This window comes from Eschscholzia californica, unplaced genomic scaffold (assembly GCF_041429995.1).
Source record: "Eschscholzia californica isolate CP2 unplaced genomic scaffold, dmEscCali1.0.p SCAF_3, whole genome shotgun sequence".
NCBI classification, from domain to species: domain Eukaryota; kingdom Viridiplantae; phylum Streptophyta; class Magnoliopsida; order Ranunculales; family Papaveraceae; genus Eschscholzia; species Eschscholzia californica.
In genome coordinates, this window is record NW_028238420.1 from 2,650,467 (window position 1) to 2,671,305 (window position 20,839).

Sequence of the window (20,839 nt, forward strand, 5' to 3'; positions counted from 1 at the left end):
GTTAAGTACATTAGAGCCGAGGACAAATTAAATTTAAACCCAAGACATAATACAATCAATTGAGCAAACAATTGGTTATTGATGATATCTACGAATTTAAGCACTTAATTTTAAACCCAAGACACAATGCAATGACAACTAGTCGAACTAGTGATCGTTTATTTATAATAAATAGTTGACGGTAATACTAGGATAAAGAACGATTGCGATCATATGCAAAAAGTGAACGTAATGTGGAGTTTAAAATTAGCATTAAGTTGAACAGAACAATTTCAATTTAGGTCCCAAAAGAATATTAACTTGTATGTTTCAACAAAAATATAAAATCAATTGAATGACTATTCAGATGGCACAAACATCAATAATTTTGTGTTCATGGGTCTCTGTGTTGTCTATTTAAACCCAACATTCCCTTCATAAGCTATTTCAGTCTCTCCTTTCCACCACACTCTCATTCTCTCTCTCTCTCTCTCTCTCTCTCTCTCTCTCTCTCTCTCTCTCTCTCTCTCTCTCTCTCTCTCTCTCTCTCTCTCTCTCTCTCTCTCTCTCTCTCTCTCTCTCTCTCTCTCTCTCTCTCTCTCTCTCTCTCTCTCTCTCCATTACACAGTTGAAGATGAAGAGAATACTAGGAGTAAAAGGATTGACATTCATCATCATTATAACTATAATTCTTGTTTGGTCATCATCAACATTTGAATCTTGCAGAGCTAGTAGAGTAGGCAAACACTTGAGACAAAGCAGAGCTTCTTCTGCTATGTATAAGAAGCAATACAAATATCATGGTGGACCAAGATGGAAGGCTCCTAAATCTCCAACCGGTAAAAGAAACTCTCCGACTTCCCCACCAAGTTATAACGATGGGTGCTCCACCATTTTTGATGTGTTACATTTTGGAGCTAAAGGTGATGGAATTGCAGATGACACCAAGGTACATGCATGAGAATTCAATCATTAACAATTAAAAAATAACTAGTGTATATCCCGTGCCCTAGGGCACGGACACTTGAGAGAGATTTTAATTAGTTATTATTTTATTGAGAGAGAGATTTTAATTAGTTATTATTTTTTTGTATTATTTTTTTTTGTTTATTTTCTCTTAAATTAGTTATTATTTTATTAAGAGAGAGAGAGATTTTTATTTTTTTTTTAACCCTTGAAATTTATTTGGTTTCTTTTTTATTACATTAGAATTTTTATTTCTAAGAAAGAAAAGATTATTGTTGTTTAAATAGGTAACTTTATTTCTACGAAGGACTATACAGTAATATTGGAGAAGGGCTTCTAGACAATATCCATAATTAAATAAGGATGTTTGTCCCAGTCATCGTTTTCCCTTCTGTTTTATATAATAGATAATAAGTTTAAGGTTTTTTCTTTCAAGTCAGATGTGAAATCTGACTCAATGTCAAGAAAAAACTTAGATAATTTTTTTTGTCTGACCCATTACGTCTGACTTGTTTGAATGATTGATTCGAGTGAATTACGAATTCATGTTATCCAAATGAGTCAGATTTAGACACTGGGAAAAAAAAAATTTAACAATTACCATCACAAACTTACAACTTTTCACAAAGCACAAAAACACGGTACATTTTCATTATCACAAAAACTACTAAAGTGAGGTGGTCTTTATTTATTTTAGTTTCAGATTTGAAATTCAACTCGAGATCTTAATTGACCTACGTAAAACTTTAGTATCTGACACTTTTTTTACTCATCTGCACTGCTAATTTAGGTTTATTTTTGGTTTATTTGAGTTAGACATAAATTATGAATAAAAATCCCATTATCTGAAATCATTAGAAATAACTATTATGTCTGATGTCGCAACCTAGTCAGACTCAGACATATCAGATTTACACATTAGAGAGAAATAAAAAACGCAACTAAAGTTTGCAAGTGAAACCGTGAAGAGCAGTATGAACTGACATTGTCAGAACAGGAGAAGACTCAGAACAGTAAGTCCTTTAAGTGAAGAGTAGAGGCAACTTGAACAATTTAGAGGAAGACAAGAAGAGGGACCCATTTACAAAATAAGAAATTATTGAGGGTAATTTAGTGACTGGAAGAAAACGTGAGGGTTTGGGTCCCACTTCTATGTAAAGTTTCAGTTAAACAGTTAATTTCGTTACAAGACAAAATTGTACGGCAGTTTGTTATGTCATTTAACTTTGATATGATCGCTGCATCTCAGGCTTTCCAAGCTGCGTGGGTATCAGCTTGTAAGGTGGAAGCATCAACGGTTCTAGTTCCATCTGATTTTATTTTCCTTGTTGGGCCTATCTCATTCTCTGGCCCATACTGCAAGCCCAACATTGTATTTCAGGTAAATTAGTTACACTTTCCTAACACATTAAGATCGTGGCCGTTGGATATAATCAACCATACAATTTAAACCATTGGATGATCAAGACATTGATTTTCTGCAGATAGATGGGACCATAATTGCTCCTACAAATTGGAAAGCTTGGGGTTCAGGATTGTTTCAATGGATTCTATTCACCAAATTGAAAGGAATTACCATTCAAGGACAAGGTGTAATCGATGGTCGAGGTTCACTCTGGTGGAAGAACTTACCGTTGGATGAAACAATTGACGACGAATCGAAATATCTTAGTCCCATTGCCAACATTACCAAGGTTAGACATATTACATCAGTAACAATCAATGTTTAACAAAACCATAACAATTCATTATTCAAAACATACTACTCTTGAAAACCGAAAAGAAAAATGTTACTTGGCCCGAAAAAAGAAGAAGCTTGAATGACCTAACAATGTCAAATTGCTGATGTCATGTGCAAATTTGGCCTTATCGGATCATTCTGGTCACTTCTTGTCTGGACATAAACTATAGTGAAAAGCAAAGTGCGAAAAAAGAAAAAGCTTGAATGACCTAATCAATGTGATTACTTATCATTCTGGTCACTTCTTGTCTGGTCACTTTTTGTCATTACTTTTATCTAAGGTAATAAGCAAAGTGTTAAAAAATAAAGACAAGTCTAAAATAACGCTACATGACCGTTATTTTTGTTACAAATACCATTTTTTTTTCGTAAAAAATGAAACATGTTATAAGGTTTTCATACAATAACTTGTTTTCTTGGGATGACTTTGTGGTAGATAAGTAGTTCTCTGAAGGGGAAAATGCCAAGGATCAAACCAACAGTAAGAACAATTTCTCAATCAACTTTCATGATATTGAAAAACTAATGACTGAATATACTTGTAAAAAGTGACTGAGATTTGATTATTACCTTTTTTTTATGTGTTCTTCCTGAGCAGGCATTAAGATTCTACGGAAGTTTTAATGTAACAGTTACCGGTATAACGATTCAGAATAGCCCACAATGTCACCTCAAATTTGATAGCTGCATCGGAGTTGAAGTCTTCAATATGAGCGTTTCATCCCCGGGCAATAGTCTTAACACCGACGGAATTCACCTCCAGAACTCCCGAGACGTGACCATTCATAACTCAAACCTTGCGTGTGGTAAATTCAAACTCTGATTCGAGTAGTTTGTAATATAAAATAGGCCGACTCTGGGCAGAGTAAAGCTAGGGAGTAAGAAAAATTAGACAGATTGTAGGCAGAAAGCCTATGTGGTTTGTCGTTATTTGTGGTTCAGTGAATCAAAATTATCGGAAGCACGAATCACAAGTCACACAGGATTCTTGCTCAAAATCTGCCTGTTTTTCTTCTTCGTATCATAGCCAACAAAATCTCATACATGTATTTTTTTTTTGTAGGTGATGACTGTGTATCTGTGCAAACCGGGTGCTCGAATATCCACATTCACAACTTGAACTGTGGGCCTGGACATGGAATCAGCATTGGTGGGTTAGGAAGAGATAATACCAAAGCCTGTGTCTCAAACATAACAGTCCGAGACATCATAATGCACAATACCACAAATGGAGTCAGAATCAAGACATGGCAGGTAAGAATACAAATATAATTTCATGGTTCACAAGCATCTACAATATGATAATTTGGCACATTGAGGTGGTGTTTGCTTTTCTCCGTGCATGAAAGGAGCCGTCCGAATCTGAATTGTATCAACAAATGGACCCACAATCATTTGGAATCAACCATTTAGACGAAATATACTTCACGAACCAGCCAAAACATACCTTCTGAAATATGACTTCAGTCAATTCAAACATCGAGTCAAATTTTATATCAGAAAAATGCTATTTGGCCCCACAAAAAGTGGTTTGAATAGCCCGAATGAGGCAAATTGTTGGCGTCAGGCTGACGTCATGTGCAAAATTTGCCTTGTCGGGCCAAGTAGCATTTTTGTTTTAGATTTGAACTTCAAGACTCCGATAGCACTGAGGAGACCAATCATTTCTAAGGGGAGCAAACAAGGAAAGCCCAAGTTTTTGTTAATTCGAATTGATTTGTAGTTGGAAATATCATTTTAAGCTGGATAAAACACCATGAATTTATAATCTTTACATGATCAGGAGAGTATTTGACCGATGAAATGTTTCGTTTACAGGGTGGATCAGGGTCTGTGGAAAACATTTTGTTCTCGAATATTCAAGTTTCTGAAGTTGAATTTCCTATCGTGATTGACCAATTCTATTGTGACAAAAGAATATGCAAGAACCAAACTTCAGCTGTGGCTTTGTCAGGAATAACATATGAGAAAGTAAGAGGGACATACACAATAAAACCAGTACATTTCGCGTGTAGCGATAGCTTACCATGTGAGGGCGTGACTCTAACGAACGTCGAACTTAAACCTCTACAAGAGCGATATCGCTTGTATAGCCCTTTTTGTTGGCAGACCTTTGGGGAGCTGAATACTCCGTCTGTTCCTCCGATAGACTGTTTGCAGATTGGGAGACCATTGAGAAACCAGATTCAATCAGATCATGACTACTGCTGAATCGAAAATTTTAAGTATTATTGTTTATTCATGTGTTTGTATTTAATGTGTGGTCGTGGTTTTCCGACCCCTCAACTTGTAGTATTATCTACTGAGTATTTAAATATATGTAGGTGATATGAGTACATACGAGTAAACGATGATGATGACTTTGCTAAGATCAATCTAAATGTCTAATATTAGAATATATATAAGTGAGAATAGTCTTAAATGGAGAAAGGGATCTCTCATCACGAAGAATACAATACATAGGGCCTCTTTCCTTCTTGGTCAATTGGTTTTGAGTCAGGTTTCCATGTATGGTTCAGAGCTAGGCCTGTAGGTGATAGGCCTAATGGGTACATATGTCCCGTGTCACCCAACATAAGTAGGCTAAAAAGAATAAAGAGACTGACTCAACAGTTGACTCACCGAGTCGTTGGGGGGAGGGGGCGAATAAGGACTTGGTCAAGCCTATTGAGTTACTCGGCGAACCCTAACTCAGAATTCAGCCATGGATCAACTAGGGCTCTCTGTTAGAGAGAAGGTGTAATAGGGCCTCAGGAACACTTCGTTTGGATTTTGTCTCCTCTCAGCATCAACTAGCTGATGTGTTCACTAAGGGCCTCTCGAATCCTTTGTTCATCTCTCTCCTATCCAATCTGATGTTGTTTTCTCCATCCTCAGCTTGAGGGGGAGTGTTAGAGAGAAGTTGTAATAGGGGTGTTAGAATAAAGAGAGAGTTGTATATGTAATAAAAATAGGGACAATTATGTCGTTTTACCTGTTCATAATTCTGTTGGAGAATAACTGTCGAGGTGAAAGTTTGTTATCATAACAAACTTTCTCTCTCTCTCTCTCTCTAACGAACTCTGTATCTTGTCTATATAAGGAGATGATCACTCCTTATTTTGGTGAATGAGAAAATACTCTTTCTCTCTCTATCTTATCTTAAGTTCTCTGGTCTAACACTCTCCTTGACCCAAGTTGATCTTCGAGTGACTCAGCTAATCTGGCCGAGCCTGATAGAGTGGAAGGGAAAGGTGAGAGCCTCAGAGCCCTATATTAGAATAGTTCGTTATAGGCAAATGGAAGTATCATGAGAATTCTTCACTCACTGCTAATTATTTTTACTTTTGAGTTGGGTCACTGAAGATGTGGGAAAGGTTGGTTTGGAATCTGGTCCAAAATGCCCGAGTTCATAATGATTGATGCCACTCGAAACTTGACTAAAGGGTAGGGTACCCAAGCCCCTCGGCTCCTAAACATAAGTCATAATCATAATTTAAATCTCACTTCGACCAACAGAAGAGAGTGAAACTCAAGCCTTCCTATTGAGGTTGGAAATGACAATATCAACGAGAGTTCCAAGTATTATTGTAGAGGGGGACTCACCAGAACTAGTGCGAGATCTCCAAATCCGGAAGGAGAAGTACCATGGGCCATGGCCATCTTTCCAAACTCGTCATAATAATAAACGACCCGACACAAACCCGTCGTTTAGGTATTTCCGTTATTTTCGAATGATACAAGGCCCATTTTAGTCATTTTCTTCTTACTCAAAACACCATAGTATTTTGCACTTTGTTTTCCCCCATTGATTCATCTTTCTTCCATTTGATCGATCACTTTCCGAAGCTTTTCGAAAGGTACACGCCCAACTCTAACGACCTTCATTTATCTTTAACCTAAATATTTTTAGATCTGGAATTGTTTATTGTTTTCGATTCTGTTTCTAACGATAAAATTGCGAAAAATTCCTTCGTAATCGAAGTTCAGTGAACAAAATGAGTTTATCTCGTAGATTTTACGATCCGATTGGGTGATTTTATGATCAAAATGAGGTTTGTTCAAAATTGGATGATTTCCTTATTTAATTTCATGATTATTTTTTAAGACTAGGATATTTTCATAATTTCCATCAGATAAATCTGATGAATTGTTATATGATATTCGTGATGGTAGTTGTATGGATTTTTAGGATGTTTCAAGTGATTAGCACAACTTTAGGGTTCTTTTGTTTTGTTTTGGAATAGCTCTGAATTCAGGCCATCTATTAGAAAGAGTATGAAACTTCCGTTGTGATTAAAATTCAATGAAATGTGGCGAATTTCTGTTTCCTGCTGATAGCTAGGTTTTACTGTACGATTTACGATTTGATTGAAACATTTTTATCATCAAACCGTATTCACTCAACCATGTTTTAAAATACGTTTTTTTACGCCTCAAGGCACCAGGTGACGACCTCGCCTCGAAGCGCACGTACGCCTCGAAAGTTTAATAAAACATTGCACTCAATTTAGATAAATGCCTTGTTTAATATCATGATGGTTTTGAAGACTAGGATATTTTGCACCACATTGAAATATTATGATAATGGTGAAATCCACTTCTTATGATCGTGAAGCTTAGGAGATTACACGTTATTAGCACAGCTTCAGGTTTTTGTTTGTTTGTTGTACTAAGGAGTGCCTCTGTTTTCAGGCAATTTGATAACTTTGTATTAAATTTGTACATTGACTTGAGAGTGAAGATACATATATTCTGGTGCCGCCAAATTTCATAGTATGTGTGTGTTGTTTTTCAGTTTGGAGGATTCACAGTTAAAGAGAGATGGGGCTGACATTCACAAAGCTTTTTAGTCGGCTTTTTGCCAAAAAAGAGATGCGTATTTTGATGGTTGGTCTTGATGCAGCTGGTAAAACTACTATTTTGTACAAGCTCAAACTTGGAGAGATTGTCACCACAATTCCTACAATTGGTAAGTTTTCTCGCCAGGATACAGCTTCATCTTACTATTCTTTTCATTTTCTAAGCTCACTTTAGATGCCTATAATAGCTTGTTATAGATGTGTTGGTTAGTGGTGTGATTCTTAGTTATCTTGATCTTCCATGTTACAATACTTCGTGTTAAAAGATAGTTTACCTTTTAAATCTCTGGAGCATATCTTTCCTTATCTTTTTTCAGCATCTTCGTTACTTGCATTCTTATATTCTGTTATCATTTTCAGTATATGAAGTTGCCATTCCCTTGCCATTTTAGTAAATAAAATGTAAACTTCTTCGATTTTTTATTTATGATGCAATACTTCCTAATGGTTCAAGTTGCAATTTTTGTACAGGATTTAATGTGGAGACAGTAGAATACAAGAACATCAGCTTCACCGTTTGGGATGTCGGGGGTCAGGACAAGGCATGGATTTCTCATTTTTATATTCCTTGTTTTAGTTCTCATATCTTCTTCATGTTATGTTTCTCTTCTTAGGCCCCATTGAATTAAGGATCAGAAAAGTCATGGCCTTATTAGTTTGTTTTTATCATTATCTCTTGGATATAGTTGTCATATATTCTGTGAATTCTGGTCGTTAACTAGTAGTAGCATTTTATGTGTTTTACAGATCCGCCCATTGTGGAGACACTATTTCCAAAACACACAAGGTTTAATTTTTGTAGTCGATAGTAATGACAGAGACCGTGTTGTAGAAGCAAGGGATGAGTTGCACAGGATGTTGAATGAGGTATTTCTCTATTATGAATTCCTTTTTTTTAGTCAGCTCATGCTTAAAACATTTCAACTGCATGGTCTGCCAGTTGTTAGGATACTCAATTATGTTAAGACCACTCCCTTTAATGTTATCTGGTTCTAGGGTCTGTCATAGCTGTTCAATTCTTTTAGTGCACATCACTTCACCGTGATTTTCTGCAAGATATTGCTTTGATGTGCTCTATCTCATCATTTATGGTGTGCGAAATCTACTAGTATTTGATATAGCAAGACAAATTGTCATCCAATACACATTATTTTAGAAATTCAGTTAATGACAAAGGAATTAATCCTTGGCGTAAATTAGCAAGTTTCTCCACATGAAGAGATCTTCTTAGTTAGATCTAATCAACAAAATTGAGTCCCATGTATTCTTTACTGTCTCTTACGAAGACAGAAAACAAGTATCTTGGAAAGTGATTAAGCAATCGGCACATCATTGGAAGAGACTTCTTATTGTAATTTAATAGAAAAGGGATTTATGACAATCGCTAAATGTCGTTTTTATATCAGGATGAGTTACGAGATGCCGTGTTGCTCGTATTTGCTAACAAACAGGATCTTCCTAATGCAATGAATGCAGCTGAGATAACTGACAAGCTTGGTCTTCACTCTCTTCGACAACGCCACTGGTATGTTCGCCTTCAGTTCTTTCCCATGGGATGATTATCTACATGTATTTTATCCTTACCTAAGGTGTTGTTCGTCTATCTCTAATTGTCCGAATTTGACTCATCCTACTGATTTGCATCTGAATTGTCCTACTCAAACGGACTCAAATGAACCCAAATCAGTCATTATGACGAGTCAGATAAAAACCAACATATTCTGGCATTTGACTCAAGTCAATTCAGCCTAGAGACAGATTTCTGATCTGATTTAGAAAAAAGGAAAAGTAAACACTACCTAGGTTATGTTCTTAATTGTTCCGACTTACTCTCAAATGTAATGTTTTCTGGATTTATTCTTCAGGTACATCCAGAGTACATGTGCAACATCTGGTGAGGGTCTCTACGAGGGTTTGGATTGGCTTTCGAACAACATAGCAAACAAGGCAAGCACTTTATCATGTTAACCTAGTAAAGTTGTTTGATCACGCATGAAAATTATATTATCTTTTAGTTGTGGCCTATTGAGACGAAAAATACTTCTCTGCCGTTCAAACAAAAGAAAGAAGAAGCATTCAAACTATTCTTTTGGATTAGGTTTTGCCCATCAAGTGAGTGTCCGAAAGGCTCAAAGTCACCGTGGCCTGTTGTGATGATGACTGACGTTTTACCATTTGAACTATACTCTAATTGGCAAGCATTTGTTCTTAAGGATCATCCATTATTTGAATTTAATATGACTCTAAAATGTTTATTGATTTCCTACACTTCTATGTTTTGGTACAGGCTTGATGCAATTAAATATCCGAGTTTTGAGCTCTTCTTCAGGTTCGAAGATATACAGCGTCAACGGGTGTGATAGGTTATTTCAGAGGCGAAAGGTTTCATCTTCTCAAACTTTTGATTAACAAAAATTGTAATAGGATACTGAATGGATGATCTGAACATCTTCTTTAAAGAACTTGTAATGGTGATTTGTATGGTTTATATAATCTATTTCAAACAACTGAATACACATCTCAAGCAGTAGATTACTATAATTGGGGGAACAAAAAGCACACCCTCTGCATCGTCTGTAGTATCTGATAGTTTGAATGGATTGTGTGATATTTCATAACTTTCGATAAAAAGAAGAAGATTTTGTTGTAAAGCAATCCCACATTGGTGGGAGACATGAATGAGTGTGGTGCTCCTCTTAAGAGGTTAAGCACCCTTCCCTGGTGAGGCTTTATGAACCGTGAGGCCCAGTGCCAAAGCGGATAGTATCATTAGCAGCCCGGAAGGCTGGTCTGCACCATCCTATAACAGATTTCATAATGTTTCTTCTAATTTGTCCAGATGACATTTTTTGGTCTATTTGAGTGAGAAGATTCGAACATAAGAAAAAACAAATACCACCACTTAAGTTTCTGAAACTCCAAAACCTTGAGGTCCCAAGTTCAATTCCCAAGGAGGGTGGAATCCATGGTTTATTGAACTTGGAGAGGGTGGAATCCATGGTTTATTGAACTTGGATTATTAAAGGTGTAAATAATGTAATAAATTTACCGGGCTTTAGACCTTTTTCATGTTCTCAGACTTAAGCCTCTCTCATTAATCTTGAACTTAGGCAGTTATGGTGCTTATCACATCTTCCTGATGTATCTATGTCTTGTAACTAGATCGCAGTGGATTCTGAAAGTATACTTTGATTCGAGAGAGGTACAAAGTCTTGAACCGAAGACTCTCTAGCGTCTCAACTCTCACATGATGGTTCTTCAGGCTAGATTGGTCAAGCATCTGACATGATGGTTTGCCCCACAAAAGTGGGTGGAAGATCTTCGATGACTTCGTGGTGGATCCAAACGGGCCAAACATCATACTCCAAATTAATAGACCAACTTTAGCCGGGTGATTGATGTAGTATTTGGGCCGGGCTGGCCTAGTTGATAATCTAACGGTTGGAAGTTGAAATTGACCTTGCGATCAAAACCCTAATTAAGACCCAGCCCAACTACATTATACTATAAATCAAGAGCAATCAATCAAAGTAAAGGCATCTCAAGCCAACATCAGAGATGCTTGAGAAATCAAATGGGTGAGAGTTAGGGTTGTAGATTTCCCACTTCAGTTTTTCCTATTTTTTCAAAGCTCAATTTTTTTTTAATGGCGGCGATGATGATTGCTTTATTTCTGACACCTCTTGTATGAGAAAGAACCTTAAAAAAGTTCCTTCTTTGAGCACAGTTAGCAACTCTCTGAGCCCCTTTTTTTCTTTTGAATAAGATCTATTTGATTCTAGGTTTTAAGATATTTAGGTAAATTGAGAAGCCAATTTGCAGAGCAAAATCGTCTATTTATATTAATGGCGTATAATTTTGCATTGAAGGTTGGCAATAAGAAAATAAAGCGATTCTCCGTGCCTTTCAAATTAATCTCATTTTGATTATGGCCTCGAACATCTCGCTACATTTCTATTAAACCCTAATCTAATGAACTAAAAGGAGTCCCATCAATTGTTTTGGATTTGTCAAGTCTGAAAAGTAAAGAAAGTCTATTCGGACCGGACAATCCGATAGCGTAAGCTTTTAGTACTTTGCGCGCGGCTGGTTTCAGCGGCGCCCTTGAACCCTGAAGATAGGCAGTCTCCTGTGCTCTCTACACTTAACGGGGCTGGACTAGGGCAAAATCAATGTTTTGATACATAGTAATATGAAGTTTTACATCTATAAGACAGGCATTGGAGTATTGATACCGCCAATTTGCAGAGCAAAACCGTCTATTTATATTAGTGATGTGTAATTTTGCATTGAAGGTTGGCTATAAAAAAAAAGCGATTCTCCGTGCCTTTCAAATTGAATTCGTTTTGATAATGGCCTCGAACATCTCGCTACATTTCTTTAACATGAATCTGATGAACAATGTTTATCCTTTGTTTTAGGTAGAAAGGCATACATCAGGCCTCTAGAGGCCGCACTAGAGTATAAAGAGAAATGCTAGGGAACAAGAAAAAATAGACTAACATTAGGTATAAATTCTATGTGGATTGTCACCTGAAGTAGTGCCCTGTGTTTGCTAAAATATAGCAAATAGGACTTAGGCAAAATGTTTTGCCCACTTAAGTTTGCTACATTACCTCTAATACTTAGATTCTGTGTGACTCGGTTGGAAAAGTGTCCTGAGTGACTCTTGTTTGGCCAAATTTCTTCCGAAATTTATGATTGAACCTAACATTCCTCTAGTTTGTTTCAACAAAAAAAAAAACATTCAAAAGTTTGGTACTGGTATGGAACTATCATGAATAATCTTTGGCTCAATTGTTACATAGTAATTTATATGTAGATGATGATGGTGGCTTTGGATTTGCTTGCATAGGAGTGTCATTACAGTATTGATAAGGCCAATTTGCAGAGCAAAATCGTCTATTTATATTAACGACGTATAATTTTGCATTGAAGGTTGGCAATAAAAAATAAGCGATTCTCCGTGCCTTTCAAATTGATCTCGTTTTGATAATGGCCTCGAACATCTCGCTACATTTCTTTAACCCTAATCTAATGATTTTGGATTGATTTTTGAGTGATTTGTAATTAGTAATGAACTAAAATGAGTCCAACCATTTGCTTGAATCATTTTGGATTTCTCGAAGTTTGGTCTTGGACTGGATAATCTGATAGCTTAAACTTGACGAACCAATTTGAGGCATGCTCACAATCTATGGCAGAAAGATGTTTGAGCTCTAATAGTTTTACGCAGAAAGATATCAGGCCTCTAATAGAAGTGGCACCACAGTAAAAGGATGTCCACCTGCTTATAGTACTTTGTCCTGGTGGTTTCAGCAACTCTCTTGAAACCCTAAGGAAAAATGCTAGGGAATAAGAAAAAACAGATATACTCTAAGTAGTAATCTTATGTGAATTGTCGTGCTTTTGATGTTTCCGATTCAATAAGGGGCGAATCAGTAGTCACGTATGATTTCTATCTAGAGTGCCTCATTTTTCTTGTTCTCTAGCATTAGTAATCGACCTTAGGATACTTGTACTTGCTATGTAGTAAGTTGGATTTGGGCAAATGTTTTGCCCGATTGTCTGCCTGAACCTACTTAAGTGTGCTAGACTACTCTAGCAGTTTGATGATACGTGACTCTGTTGGAAAAGTGTCCACGGGCACCCTCGCTCAGCCAAATTACTTCCGAAAACTATGATTGAACTTAACATTCCTCTAGTTTGGCACCGGTATGGAACTATCATGAATAATCATTGGTTCATTTGCAGATTTGCTACATAGTAATGTACACGTATTTGATGGTGGCATTGGATTTATTTGCATAGGAGTGTCATTATAGTATTTATCGTTATACTTGAGATGATATTTCCTAAGCTAATAAGGCCAATTTGTAGAGCAAAATCGTCGATTTATACTAGTGTCAAATTTGCATTAAGGCTGGCAAGAAAGATTAAAGTGATTATCCCTGTCTTTTGAATTCATCTCATTTTGATTATGGCCTCAAACATCTTGCTACGATGTGGACATTAGATTTGCGTGCGCGGGGTGTTACAGGGAGTGTCACTGTAATATTTTGATCATGACCATTTCAACTTAAGGATTTAGATTAAAATTTGAAGTTAATAGAACAGTAGAAGATCTTTAGAAACAGCTCAATATGACTTTGAACAAGATAAATGTCTATTTGAACACAAGCTTGGCTCTAGAAATGGGTTCATATACCCTCTCTCTCTCTCTCTCTCTCTCTCTCTCTCTCTCTCTCTCTTCTCTTCACTCTCTATATATAAATATAAATATAAGGTTTGGGGTTTAAGGTTTAGGGTTTTGGTAACATCTTGAACGTCTAGACATTAATCTTGAAAGCTTATGATTACATAATCGAAACCTTGGGGTGAAATTACGAATTTGGGGGGTATTATTAATAATTCTATCAGCAGGAATACCCATTTTTGTAGCAAGACCCAGTACTTCTTCATCTCTTTCAATCACTTGATCAAAACATAAATATCTTCCATATCCTATCTTGTTCATTCCTTCATATACACATATATGAGCCTCTGCCAATTTATTTACATCAATAGTTGCTAATACTCCTTTTTCATACATCTCTTGACCTCCTACATTTCAAATCAAGATTTTATCAGAAGGACCTTCTTATGGTAGCACTACTCCGTTAAGAAGGTGGCATGTTACCACGATGTGCCCCGTTAGGCACGCACAAGGCCCGCTAGGCGCACACACAACAGCTGTTACTAGGGTGAACATCGGTTGGATAACCGACTTTTCCGGCCAATCCAAAGTCCAAACCGAAGGGTTTGGTTTTTTCAAATCTAAATCCGAACCAATCCGTTCATGGTTTGGTTCGGTTACCGATCCGAACTATGCATGAACGGTTTGGATCGGTTGAATAACCGAACCACCTGTGATATTTTACCATGTATAAAATTTCGCACTTTCGACTTAAAAACGTGGAACTAACTTAACTATTGAATTAAGCTACAACTCTCCACGCCATTTACTTCTGTTACACATGCATTAAGCTACGATATTAACAAACATGGAACTAACTTATTAAATCTCAACCGTTCATCATTCCTATCATTTATATTTATATATATAATATATAAAAAATAACAATAAATGGTTTGGTTCGGTTTGTTCGGGTATCCGTCAACCAAATCCATAAACCGATCCAAACCGCTCGGTTTTGCCATTTTAACATCCGAACCAATCCGGAATACTATTGGATCGGTATCCAAACCGTTGAAATCTGTTTGGATCGGATCGGTCGGTTTGATACTAAATGAACACCCCTAGCTGTTAGGCACATAGAAGGTCCGTTAGGCATGCCATATGGCCTGCTCGGCACATAGAAGGCCTGTTAGGCACGGTTGTTCCGTTGTTTAACGGGCCTTGTTGTTTGGAATGACGCAAAGTGAGGCTCTATATTGCAACTCAGATTCATGATATTCAAAGGAAAAAACCTGAACAGGAAAAAGTAATATATACCTTTAAGATATGCTAGTGATGGAGAAGGATTCTGATTATAAAATTCAGGACCGGTTATAAAACCAGGGCAGATAGTTGCAAGCTTAACATCGTTATCGTTTGCCACACTCCATGCAGCTTTCTCTGCCATTGTCTTACCCAGTGCAAGCCATAGCTACCATATTAACCAACAACCAACTCTTATTAGTGGCTCTAAACGGGTCGTGCCAGTTCAGAAGTGGTGCAACATGGTTCATTTATGAGCCATATTTACACGACAGGACTAGTTTATAAATGTGTTGTGGGGGCCGAGGCTGGGAGTCAAAATACAACACAACCCGCTTAAAAACGGGTCATGAGTTGCAAGGGATGTGATATAGTACAACACGCTATAGACAAGACCTGTTTAGCAACGCCATGCTAGAAAATTGTCCGCTTAGAGGTATATATTCTACTTGTTATGAATGTTACCTTTTTGTCTATGCAAATTGATTCGTCGCTCCAGCGATTGTGGTCAAGCACGGTAGGGATCTCCGAATGATAATCATGGTTACCCCAAACACAAGCCAAGAGAGAAGACGTAAATACACATTTTCGAATGGAATCGGTCCTTGAACAAACTTCCATTACATTTTGACTTGCCTTGACTTCTAAATCTGCCATAGATTTCTAGCAATAGGACAGAAACAAAGATCTTTAATTTCATAATATCATATCTTATTAGTTAATTTTGAGTTTCATATATCAATTAATGGTGAAACAAAAAATCTTAGCTTGAGAATCTAGTCCCAATAAGGCAATAACCACCACAATCGTCCGACTCTCCCAAACCCATCAAATAGTCGTATCACCGCCTCCGAACAAAATTTCACACCAGTCTCGAATTCACAGTTCCACCACTATTTTGTTTTATATAGATACGTTATACACTTGTTCGACTGATTAATATGTCAATGACTCAATATCATTTATTTTTTTTTGTTAAGTTTCAATGACTCAATATCATAGTAATCTATATAGTTCATTCATCATTGGCGGTAGGTAGTGAAATGTCATGAGAATAAGACTAGAAAGTAGTGGTGGTTGACCTTTTGTGTCCAAAATTAAAACAAGACAAGGACATTATAAGAAATTTCAATTGGAATTGGTAGGTACATCCAACCGTCTTAATTCGTTCGTACCAAAAGGTCTACACTTTCTCATCCCTTAGATATTTTCCCACGCCAATACCTAACCACAAACTATTTTGTTTTTATCTGACAATTAGATTTGGTTAAGCCTTTGACGTGGGTCATGGTCACTCACCTTTGTTGTGTGAACTACCTTTGAAGTGGATGTAAAGGACAGTTTGGTTCCGAAGCAGCAAAAGCAATCGATTTGGACCCCAACATAATTAAAGATCTTAGGTAAATATATTTTGAACAAATTCATGACATAATCTACTTTGTAATTTAGTGATTAATTGTTTTGATTTTGTGCAAGAAGTCAAGGATTCAAATCCTTTTCTAAACAGTAAATACCATCAAAAAATTTATATATATTTTTGTAACATATATTGTATAAGATCCTAATTTTAAACTCCTTTTGGGGAGTTCTCATCCCGAATGAACGAAAATGATGTAAATTAATCTCTGAAAACAATATTAAACAATTACGGGCTTTCACCCTTTACACAAGAAAGGGTTTCTTTTTTTAACGCGAAGTTGGTTATATTAGTTAAGGTGATGAGACCGTGACCCTTATGATGGGTCATGGGTCGGACAGTCACGGACTATTTTATGAAAAAGTGATGTACTTTTACTCACCCACGTCACAAATGAGTGACATAACTAATTAAAGGGTGAACAAATCCCACGTCATCAATAATAAACTTACGTGGCATTCGGAAGAAGACAAATTATAGAAGATACACGAGGCTCATGGACACGCAGAGGCGCAACTTAGCAACAACCAGAATGGTAACTAATAGAGTGGTTACCCATGTACAGGGACTCCCACTCTGTGTAAAGGGCATCCATTTTCACAGAGCCATCAGTCTCTTTTTTGTATTTAAACACGTTTTTATAGAGGGAAATGATCTTTTATAGATCATGTCATAAAATTTAAAATTATTCTTAAGGACTTATTTTTTTAAGAATTCTTTACATAGAATCCCACTTGGTGTAAAGGAGCACCCATTTTGTAGACATTAATCTTAATGTATTTAGTCATGTTCTTAAAAATTGGATCATAAACTTACAAAAATGAATCTTTATGGACACGTATTATGAACCTCTTTACATATGACCCCTAATCCGTTAAGAGACTGTCATTTGGAGAAGTTTTCATTACATGGTGTGTAAGCAAAGGAAAAACGTTGAAAAAGATGAAAATGAAGGGTTGAGAGAGAGCAAAGGGAGAAAATGGTGGTGGTAAGGAATGGTGGTTAGGGAGGCAAAGAAGATGAAGATAGAGAACAAAATATGCCCTTTTAGAAGAAAACAGAAATTAAGAAGGTGACGTTCTAGATATTGTACTTCGCCTTATCGACCTAAACACATCGTAATCTTAACTTTTTAGGTGTCCATTTACTTAAATAGGATCCATACACATCTGGCCACACAAATAAAAACAATAATATTTTACTAGAACCTCTAGCCAACAGAATTTAGCCAACGGAAATTAGAGCGACTTAGAGTGGGCTGACAAGATTTAGAGAGAGAAAAATGAGATTATTTTTCTCTGAATCTTAACCCATCCGACCTATGAGTAGTTCTACTAGGCAGACTCTAGATGAAATTTCTATGTGTCTTGTCTTGATTCGCGGTTCAATAGATCAAAATTATCAGAAACACAAATCACAACAAATCACATAATTTTTTTTTCTAGAATCTCCTTAGTTTTTCTTAGGCCAGCGCTTTGGGGAAAGCTAAATAGTTTCCGGGGTGTGAAATTTTAAAGGGAATATGTAAAATTTTAGAGATTTTCCGGGGAAATAAAAAAAAACACTCCACCTCACCTCAATCTATCTCCACCTCACCTCACTCTCTCTCCACCTCACCTCTTTGTCTTCTCCGATTTGGTCGCCGGCCGGAAAATTTTCCGGCCGGCGACCATTAAAAAAAAAAAAAAAAATTTTTTTTCACTCTCTCTCTCTCTCTCTAGAAACTCCGGCGAAGGGGTTTCCCTTCGCCGGAGTCCCGGTCTGTTGAAGAACAGACCGGAACTGGACTGTTCTTCAACAATCTCAACAGACCGGAAGTGGTCTGTTGAAGAACAAACTGGAACTCCGGCGAAGGGAAACCCCTTCGCCGGAGTTTCTAGAGAGAGAGAGAGTGAAAAAGAATTTTTTTTTTTCTAATGGTCGCCGGCCGGAAAATTTTCCGGCCGGCGACCTAATCGGAGAAGATAGAGGTGAGGTGGAGAGAGAGTGAGGTGAGGTGGAGAGAGAGTGAGGTGAGGTGGAGAAGTATTTTGCTTTCCCCCTAAATAAAATTGTCAAACAAAATTGACCAATTTTTGACCAAGTCTTCACACCCCGAAAACTTTTTAGCTTTCCCCAAAGCGCTGGCCTTTTCTTATTCCCTACCATTTTTCAATTTCATTTTTCTTTGGAAAAAAAAAAATGAAAAGAAGAAAAGGGAAGAGAGAGATTAAAGGAACTCACGGAGTAGCCGGAGACACCAGCGGGGTCAGCGAAAGCAGAGGTGTGAAAAACCCCATAACACCCTTCAAATGCTTCCCACAAGCTTTCTGCCTCCGTCACTTTTGCCACCACCACCTTCACTCTGTTTCCACCACCACCATCATCACCACCACCAAATCTTTCCAATATCTCTCCCAACTTCTCCAAATCTTCTGTACAAAACAAAATATAATCACACAAAAACAAACCCAAATCAAATTCAAACTTATAGAAGTAAAAAAGAAAAGTGAAAAATTGATTTCAAATTTGGAGAGAAAAATGGAACCTTGATTATCAATGAGGATACGAACAGAGTAACCAGAACTCAAAAGACGATTGACAATAGCAATACCCAAGAAGGAAACACCACTTGTTACACAAACTAACTTCTCTTCTTCTTCTTCTTCTTCCTTTTCTTCTTCCCTTTTTTCTTTAAATTTCTCTGCTTTTTCTGTGACTACGATATCGTTTGATTTGAATTTTGTGTAAACATGGGTGTTGAGATTCAACAACCATTGAAGGTCCTCAATCTCTTTTCGTCGAATGGTCTCTGTTATCTGTTGAATACCCATTCTAGTAAGAATAACAGAGGAGAAGGTGACAGCTCTAGAGAGTAGAGAGAGTTTGGGTATAGAGAGAGAGAGAGAGAGAGTTTGGGTAGAGAGAGAGAGAGAGAGAACTCTCTTTTACTTATAACTAACAAAGACTTTAAATTGGGGGTTGGGGATTCTCTCTTTTTTACTTTCTATGCTTGAGTGTATTTCATGGAGTTGCCCATAATAAGAATGGGATTTTGTTCCTTTAATGTATCAACAAACTAGCAAACTTTGCTCATCCACTTGCCACCAAGTGACATGTGGCACACGATTAGTGACGTGGGCCAAATAGTAACGTGGCACTTACCGTGTGCCAATGAACAATACAATTGCCGAAATTAGGAATACAACTGGGTTTGTCTACCAAAATCTTCAAGTGACGGAATCTCAACTAGTTTAAGTAGATGAACCTGATTTAGAGAGAAAAATAGATTTCACTTTTGTCAGTGTTGATACTGCTCGTCCACCTAAATCTGTCAAGAATCCACGTTAAGGTAAAATCGTCACACTTTCGTTTTTGTTAGTACTAAGCTTCATGGTCTGTTATCTTCTTCCATGCCTCTAATTTGCACATCATGTCTTAGCGGATTACCTTAGAAAGTAATGTTTGTCTAGCTCATGTTAAAGCATAAGCTAGGAAAATGAGAACAATGATTATTGTGACTTATCTTAAAGTAATTGCCCAAATTAGACTTAAGAAACTTTTGATGGAATGGAATCATTGAAAGGGCATTAACAAAAAAAAAAAAAGGAAAAAAAAAAAGAAAAGGAGTATTCCTATATGGTCTATATAGGCTTAGCTCTAAAATTGTGTAATAACAAGAATTGATAGAAAATCTACCATCTTTATGTCATGTCCATATTCTTCTGTCCCTCTCCTCATTTACCCAAGTTGGGTCACCCAATAAATGAAGGAACTTAACCACAAACACCCTTTGTCCTTGGTTCTTCTTGTGAAGTAAAGGACAAAAAGATCTTCGATCCAGTTTCGAACCCATATTAGAGACAAGGGGCAGTCCCGACACAAAGCAACTAAAGCGGTCGCTTGGACCTAACGTAATTAAAGACTTCATATTTCGAATTTTGTATGTAACTTTCAAAATAATAATAATATCTTAAATAGATTCATTATATGATTTAAGTTGAAGTTTAGTGGTTAAGAGTTTATAGTTTGCCCAAGAAATCAAGGGTTCAAATCCTCCTCTTAGCATCATTAGGAATTTTCTTCATCAAAAAAAAAGCACCATTAGGAATTTTATTTATTTTTCTACATGTATTGTATAGGGCCCTAAATTCACTTGGGGCCTTCGAAACGTTTGGGACGACCCTGATAGAGACCATGCCAAATTTAAGCCAATTCGGTAGCTTTGATCTTGATTTCGCTTTCATCATCTCTAAGTTGTTCATACTTCATTTCCAGCCTTACGTGTTTTGGAAGCCTCACAAGGTGTGAAAAGGTTAAACCTTTGAATGATAAAACACTCGAGTGTAACGAGTGGAGATGAAGGAGGTGATGTTCTCGGTTGATGACCGAGAGGGAGAGTGTCTCGGTTATAGCCGAGAGCTATATAACAACTC

The 20,839-nt window shown here is 36.9% G+C and overlaps 3 protein-coding genes and 5 non-coding genes across 9 annotated transcripts; 7 read left to right on the forward strand and 1 right to left on the reverse strand.

Moving 5' to 3' along the window:
* Positions 1-537: 537 nt before the first annotated feature.
* On the forward strand, positions 538-5,055 carry LOC147547656 (polygalacturonase At1g48100-like). Its single transcript, XM_086669385.1, has 7 exons — positions 538-928; positions 2,195-2,326; positions 2,430-2,639; positions 3,123-3,167; positions 3,285-3,492; positions 3,750-3,940; positions 4,505-5,055. Exons 1-7 carry the CDS (start codon positions 614-616, stop codon positions 4,895-4,897), a joined length of 1,494 nt encoding a protein of 497 aa, XP_086525511.1. The 5' UTR covers positions 538-613; the 3' UTR covers positions 4,898-5,055.
* A 978-nt stretch (positions 5,056-6,033) lies between these two features.
* LOC147547657 (ADP-ribosylation factor 2) lies at positions 6,034-10,034 on the forward strand. 2 transcript variants are annotated; one of them, XM_086670511.1, is made up of 7 exons: positions 6,034-6,525; positions 7,464-7,637; positions 7,999-8,069; positions 8,275-8,394; positions 8,934-9,052; positions 9,393-9,474; positions 9,815-10,034. In XM_086670511.1, exons 2-7 carry the CDS (start codon positions 7,490-7,492, stop codon positions 9,818-9,820), a joined length of 546 nt encoding a protein of 181 aa, XP_086526637.1. In that variant the 5' UTR covers positions 6,034-6,525; positions 7,464-7,489; the 3' UTR covers positions 9,821-10,034. The 2 variants fall into 2 exon arrangements, with proteins under 2 accessions (XP_086526637.1, XP_086526639.1); XM_086670513.1 differs by having other exon boundaries at positions 6,484-6,720.
* A 1,141-nt stretch (positions 10,035-11,175) lies between these two features.
* On the forward strand, positions 11,176-11,272 carry LOC147547658 (small nucleolar RNA snoR1). The gene has a single exon (XR_015239065.1). It is a non-coding gene; the product is annotated as a small nucleolar RNA snoR1 (small nucleolar RNA).
* A 76-nt stretch (positions 11,273-11,348) lies between these two features.
* LOC147547659 (small nucleolar RNA snoR86) lies at positions 11,349-11,480 on the forward strand. Its single transcript, XR_015239090.1, has one exon. It is a non-coding gene; the product is annotated as a small nucleolar RNA snoR86 (small nucleolar RNA).
* Positions 11,481-11,774: 294 nt separating this feature from the next.
* On the forward strand, positions 11,775-11,904 carry LOC147547660 (small nucleolar RNA snoR86). Its single transcript, XR_015239104.1, has one exon. It is a non-coding gene; the product is annotated as a small nucleolar RNA snoR86 (small nucleolar RNA).
* A 513-nt stretch (positions 11,905-12,417) lies between these two features.
* On the forward strand, positions 12,418-12,547 carry LOC147547661 (small nucleolar RNA snoR86). The gene has a single exon (XR_015239006.1). It is a non-coding gene; the product is annotated as a small nucleolar RNA snoR86 (small nucleolar RNA).
* An 859-nt stretch (positions 12,548-13,406) lies between these two features.
* On the forward strand, positions 13,407-13,532 carry LOC147547662 (small nucleolar RNA snoR86). Its single transcript, XR_015239114.1, has one exon. It is a non-coding gene; the product is annotated as a small nucleolar RNA snoR86 (small nucleolar RNA).
* Positions 13,533-13,653: 121 nt separating this feature from the next.
* On the reverse strand, positions 13,654-19,441 carry LOC147547663 (NAD(P)-binding Rossmann-fold superfamily protein). Its single transcript, XM_086670849.1, has 5 exons — positions 18,952-19,441; positions 18,648-18,838; positions 15,473-15,670; positions 15,023-15,176; positions 13,654-14,130 (listed from the first exon to the last, which is right to left on the reverse strand). The coding sequence occupies exons 1-5, from the start codon at positions 19,235-19,237 to the stop codon at positions 13,823-13,825; spliced, it is 1,137 nt and encodes a 378-aa protein (XP_086526975.1). The 5' UTR covers positions 19,238-19,441; the 3' UTR covers positions 13,654-13,822.
* Positions 19,442-20,839: the final 1,398 nt, after the last annotated feature.